The sequence below is a fragment of the Arachis ipaensis genome, chromosome B5, assembly GCF_059453495.1.
Source record: "Arachis ipaensis isolate K30076 ecotype BB chromosome B5, ASM5945349v1, whole genome shotgun sequence".
Lineage (NCBI taxonomy): Eukaryota > Viridiplantae > Streptophyta > Magnoliopsida > Fabales > Fabaceae > Arachis > Arachis ipaensis.
This window is the reverse complement of record NC_142440.1, coordinates 106,536,449-106,542,693: the sequence shown is the minus strand read 5'-3', so window position 1 is coordinate 106,542,693 and position 6,245 is coordinate 106,536,449. Positions and strand designations below refer to the sequence as shown.

The 6,245-nt window shown below is 33.2% G+C and overlaps 1 protein-coding gene across 3 annotated transcripts; it reads right to left on the bottom strand.

Moving 5' to 3' along the window:
* Positions 1–320: 320 nt before the first annotated feature.
* Positions 321–5,134, bottom strand: LOC107643749 (transcription factor bHLH49). 3 transcript variants are annotated; one of them, XM_088488663.1, is made up of 9 exons: positions 4,715–5,134; positions 3,069–4,063; positions 2,756–2,974; positions 2,607–2,672; positions 2,434–2,502; positions 2,125–2,196; positions 1,831–2,031; positions 1,345–1,435; positions 321–783 (listed from the first exon to the last, which is right to left on the bottom strand). In XM_088488663.1, the coding sequence occupies exons 2-9, from the start codon at positions 3,921–3,923 to the stop codon at positions 746–748; spliced, it is 1,611 nt and encodes a 536-aa protein (XP_088344789.1). In that variant the 5' UTR covers positions 3,924–4,063; positions 4,715–5,134; the 3' UTR covers positions 321–745. The 3 variants fall into 3 exon arrangements, with proteins under 3 accessions (XP_088344789.1, XP_088344791.1, XP_088344790.1); XM_088488665.1 differs by having other exon boundaries at positions 3,069–3,990; positions 4,715–4,933; XM_088488664.1 differs by lacking the exon at positions 4,715–5,134 and adding an exon at positions 4,349–4,567.
* Between the last annotated feature and the right edge of the window lie 1,111 nt (positions 5,135–6,245).

The window sequence follows — 6,245 nt, the reverse complement described above, 5'->3', positions numbered from 1 at the left end:
AAATCATTTTTAAAATGATCTGAAGTGCATCAAGACTTAAGATGGGTTTTAAGGAAACTAGTATCTCAAATTCTATTTTGAAAAACTTTGAACAAAACCTTTCAATCATTAACTTTAACATATTTCGCAATATATAAGTTAAAAGAGCTGAAAAATTTTTATGTTCTTTGTTTCAAATTTAAAAAAATTTATAGTTCTAAGCCTTTTTGTTCTGTTTACCATTTTCTCATGGACAAAAGTGAGAAACTTATTATAACTATTTTACAATTTGACCGAACAACTGTCAAAGCATCAAATCAATGATTTTGCAATTCTCCTTCTGATGGTTGATCCAGATTCAATAATATTGTAATAATAATATCCGGTCTTTACATTGCTATATATTTAATGAGCAAACCTATTTTAAAAGTAGAATTCCACTTCTAAGAATATGATACATATTTTCCAAGCTTTTAAAAGAAGAACCACAAAAAAAAAAAAAAAAAAAAAAGCATCATAACTCGCTGCTGCTGTCCTTCATAACCTATAGTATGTCCCCTGCTGTCGCTAATGCAACTGCACCCAAGGCCTTATCAGTAGCAACACTTCTAGAATATTCTGGAAACTCTGATTTTGGGCCTTCAAAACGTATGGTAACTCAGATGTAAAACTTAAATCTTAGTTATTTCCACCTGAATCTAATGCAATTCAACATAATCACTGGCAAAGATAAGTGGTGTCACGATTTTGATTAAATACTGAAACATCAAAGTTCAACCTTCATCTGAGTTGCTGCCACAGTACCTACAAGATCATAACACAATATTAATTAGATTGATAAAATGTAAGCCACAAGACAGTAATCTCTTCAGTATCAATTAAGTGTAGAATTTAATTCGTATATAGATTTAAAAAATAATTTAAAAACATAGGTGTTATTAAAAGATTAAAATAAGAGTAATTATCTAAATCAGTTTATGAGATTTTTAATATGGGGCACTTTAGTTCTCGAGACTTCAAAACACACGAGTCCCTAACATAGTTGTCCTCCAATTTGATCTGTTTAATCGAAATGACTATTTTGGAACTTTTGAAATATTTTAGGAACTATTTGAGATTTTTTAAACTCTTTGTTTTGTACTTTACTCTTCGAATCAAATTGGAAATGGACTGTATGTAAATGTTAATATTACCAATGATTTTCTACATGAAAATTTTGAAATTGAATTATACTAAAGAAGGGTGTAGTAATTGGTAAAAGAAATTAATATTACCAATGATTTTCTACATGAAAATTTTGAAATTGGGCACTTAATTGAAGTAATACTTAATTAATGCTCATTGGTTAGGACAATGTACTTATACCATCCGCATCTTGGGTACTCATGGGAGCAGTTGTAGTAGCAAAGCTCATCTGTACAACATTGTGAAGCTCATCTTCCCACACATCAGGAACCTATTGCAATATGGTACCAAAATATGCACACAAAAGAATGCAAAACAATAATATTATTCTTTGAACATATAAAAGTGAGTGTATTTGGAACACTTCACAAGATCTAAGGCTGGAGGTGAAACCATTTGAATTTGGATTCTCTAAATTTTGGATTTTTATTTTAGAGAATAAAGTGTGATCTCTCACCCTCTCATGTTTTCTCTTAGTCCCACTTACGAAATAAATGGTGAGAGATTATAATTTATCCTCTAAAGTGAAATCCAAAATTTAGAGGATCCAAATCCAAAGCATTTCAGTGGAAAAAATAAGTCAACTCAAATCTATGGAACAATGGCGACTCGCCTGGAGGTCAATGGTTTACTCAAATTGAAATAGTTCAGTCAATGGATCAATACCTGATTTGGCTCCTTGAAACTTCCACTAGCGGGTGATGCCAACTGTGGATGAACGGTTCTCCGAAGGATATCAGAAGAGTTGGCCATGCTAGGAAGAGTTGGCTGAATTAGTCCCGGTTGTGATGGGTGTAGTGGAGCGAAAGCCATAGACATTTCTAAAGGAAACCCCAATGCAGAAGGACCCGGCCGTTGGTGAAGAATCTAATGAAATTCAGAATGTATTAAAGGTAATGTTGGACACTTTTGAAAACAGTCTCCTTTTATTGTCACTGGTGTGCAAATAGACTAACTTACATCTTTAGGGATAAGTCCTTCAATATCAAAATCCAGCCGCGGATTTACAGTTGCGAGTTTCATGGACAAGAACTGCAAAGGGAAAGAAGGGGAAGATCAGATCAACTAGAACAAAAGTTAAGGTTGTAGAGAATATATGTTGAACTAAATACATGAGTTTTACTTTTACATAACAATTAAAATTTTCTATCAGAATATAAATGTTGAAACTGTGATGAAGCAGAAGTAAAACATACAGGGCAAAATGAACAAGATGACTTAAGAATCAGTGATTGCCAAAAAGGGAGGAACAATAAGTTTCACACATACCTCAACCTGTCGTTGAAGCGACTGTACATAGTTAATTATTTCATCGAGCATAACAGCCTTGCCAGTAACCTGAAAACATCAACAAGTTGCATGTTAGAAGGAAGTAAAACTCTGCATAATATAAGAATATAGCATGGTGAATTCTTCTATTCAAATTTAGGAGCCAAAACCACCTTGCTGCATCCAGGTACAAGGTCTTGAAGAAACTTCATCCTTTCACTTATCTTTTCCCTCCTCACCTGCAATGAAAAAACCGAAACAATTCAGAATTCTTTGTCTAAAAAGTTCTTTTTCATCGCAGAAAATTTCTTAGGTATCCTACTCTCTCTGCAAGGCTGTGGCTATTAGTTGCTTGACCCCGCCGAGCCCTGACATGTATGTATTCCTCCTTAGGTGGATCTGAAACTTGAGTCCCTTGTTTGGCATTCTTTCCAGAAGCCTTGTTTGTTGGAGTAGGTTCCTGCTCTCCCTTTTGTTGGCTCTCAGAGATATCCCCTGCACCTTCCGTAGGTAGTTCAACAGCTTTATCATTATCGGCATCCTAAGACACAAGACAATATATATGATCAATCACATGGATGAGGGAGGGAAAAGAGCCTCGGCCGAACAACAGAATATACAATTCATAACCATACCTGCCCAATTCTTTTCCTTTTCTTTGAATCTAGTCCTTTAAGACAAGGTTCGTCGCTAACACCATCCAACATTGGGGAGTCATCTTGAACACCGCCATCATCGCTAGATTTGGCTCGGTCAGTCTCATTCGGAGGCCTAGAAGGACCTTGTTGCCCTTCATTTTGAGGCATTACATGGTTTTCACTTCTTTTATCATTCTTGAGCGGGCTAGCTTTAGTAGCAAGATACTCGACAGATGGTGTCGCATCTTTCACAGCTTCAGCTTCATTCGGATTGCTCTCTTGAGGTTGTCCTCCATCTCTTGCTTGGTGAATTGCCTCACCACCGGTACCAGCATAAGGGCCCATGGATTGAGGAATCCCATAAGCATTCACCATATCTCCGAAATCCCCTCCACCAAAGCACGAGAATCTCGTTGCACGCTCAATAAATCCAGAATCACTTGGAAACCGAGACAAGTTCTGGGGGAACATTGCAGACTCATTTGGTATAAAGCCATTACCTTGATTCCAACCCATTTCAAGTGTTCCATGATCATGACCACCTCTTCCAAATCCAAACCCATCTTTTCTGATTTCAATTGGGTTCAAAGAGCTCCCACTGTTGTGAACATTGATGCCACAAAACCCCAAGTTCTGGGAATTCGTCGGAGTGTCCCAGAAGTTTGGGCCAAAGGAGTCCACTAGGGAAGCAGAGGAACATGAAGAGGAACCATTTAGATCCCCTCTGCCAGCCAAACCCACAGATGAATTCAGAAGATTGGAACCTCCGAATCTCCGATCCGAGGCCATTCCGGTGGAATAATTCATGGGATCCTCCTTTCTGTCAAGCTCAAACTTCTCTTTGTCACTCATCTCAAGCCCCCTCTTAACAATTCCAATGATATATAAGCAGCCACTAGCAGCTTCTCTTCTAAGATCCCTTCAATAATTGAATACCGAAATCAGAGGAAATTTGACCAAAAGTATCTACAACAGTGGCCAAAGTGTAGCTCCTACAGCATCAAAAAATCAGAAGAGGAGTTCAATTTCAAAGAGATCATTAATTAACTGACAAATGAAGCCACCAAAGTACCACCATAACTGAACAAAACAGAACCTCAATGACAATTCTTAAAGTTAAAATCACAATAATCCTAGGTACCCTATGAATGAAGCTAACAAGAGAAGAAGCATATAATAGAGTCTGAAATATAAATGGCTTCACATTAATGATGAGGTGAAAAAATTGCAAAAGGGTCGGAGTAAAAGAAAAAAAAAAGGGGAACCCAGTAACCCACCCAAGTACCCAAAAGATGTACGAAAACCTCTCACACGAGTTTGGCAGCTATCATTTCCAAAGCCAAACACTGAAACCTTGAAGTACCAAGTTTCATAAAGCCGGACCCCCCAACACACACACACACACACACAGAGATAGAGAGAGAAAAGGCTAATAAAAAAGTGTGTTCATAGAAAAGAGCTGAAAAGAAGTCCAATGAAAACAGTGCGTCAATTATGCAAACAAACACTGATTTCAGTATAATAAATAGCATAACCCCATTCATTCATTTATTCATTCAATTCATTCATTCAACCCTAGTCAGAATTTGCAGAAGAAAAAACAACAGAGAAACCAAACTTCAAAAGTGGGAAGAGAAAGATACCCATTTCTGATCCTGTGCTACTTTTGGCACCCTTCCATCTTCCATTTGAACTTTTCACTAAAAAAAAAATACACACTTTTATTCAATTTTGAGCTCCTTTTTTTTTTCGCTCCACCCAAAACAAGCCTACTATTCTATTTTCACTGCACCATGAAATAGAGAGAGAAAACGAAAAAGATAAATTAACTTAAAGGTGGAAACTTTTTAGAGGGTTCGTCTAAAAAAGGATGGAATTCTTTTTTATATATATATTTTAAAAAGAGTTGGAGAGAGAAAAGCAAAAAGCGTGGCAGAATATAATACAGCTATGAAGGCAAAGTGTAATGTGATTGAAGGGAGAGAATGAGTTGCAAGAGTAGCAAGGACTAAGAAGAAGAGAAAGAGTTAATTGGAAAAGAGCGTGTTGATTTATATACCCCACGCTTTCATCAAAATGAGAGCTTTTGATGATTAACCACCGCCACTGCTTCCATTGAATATATTAATTAATTAAAGACCTGCCCCTTAAGTTCCTCTTCCTCAACTTTAAGAAAAAATTTTTAGTTTTGATTTTTCGTTATATTTTTTAGTATAATAGATCAAAAATTAATTTTTTTAGATTAAATTTTATTTAATAATTTATTATTGATTAATATATTACAATATATATAAAATAATTCAAATTTTTAATATTTATTTAAATAAATTAATACATAATAAATTACAATTAGACCACCAACTTAAATTAGTTAACTTTTAAAAATGTTTATCTATTGTCCTTTTTTCTCCTTCTATCTTCTCATTTTTTTTCTTTTTCATAATTTGTTTAATTTTAATAAGGATGTTATTGCGTAGTTAATTTAATATTATTTATGTAAATATTATCTCAAATTAAAAGTGAAAAAAATTAAGGACTGTGATTTAATTATTATTATTATAAAATGAAAGTACAAGAGTGACGTATTAAAAAAATTATTTTAATGTATAGTCAGTATAAAATAATTATATATATATTTAATTATATAATACTAAATTATATAATTACTTTGTATTTAATTATATAAATAGTCATTTAAAAAAATAAATATAATTAAACATAAAATATTTTATCTTAACATTAAAATTAAACCCTTAAAAAAAATAAAAAATCATGTTTTTTTAAATGATTTTAAATTCTAGTCATTAGGAGGAGAAAACGTTGGTTTAAATAAATAATTACTGTCACCAAAAAAAGAAATAAATAATAACTGATTTTAGAATTAAATTAATTGCAAAGAAAAAATTATAATATTTTATATAGTTGATAATTTAAAGTGTAATTATCTGTGAAAATTAAATATTTTTTAGTTTAACTTTCAATATTTTTGCAAAAAATAGTTGAAACCAAAAATCGTAATAACTTTATTGTTTCACTTTTCCTTATAAAATCATAAATAAATTGAAAACAAAAATTAAAGTACTCATCATGACAAACTAAATATGTTAGTGTAAGTTTTTAATGTCCTAAATATACCAGGCTATTCAATTTTTTTTTTTCTATTTTTAGTTTTTA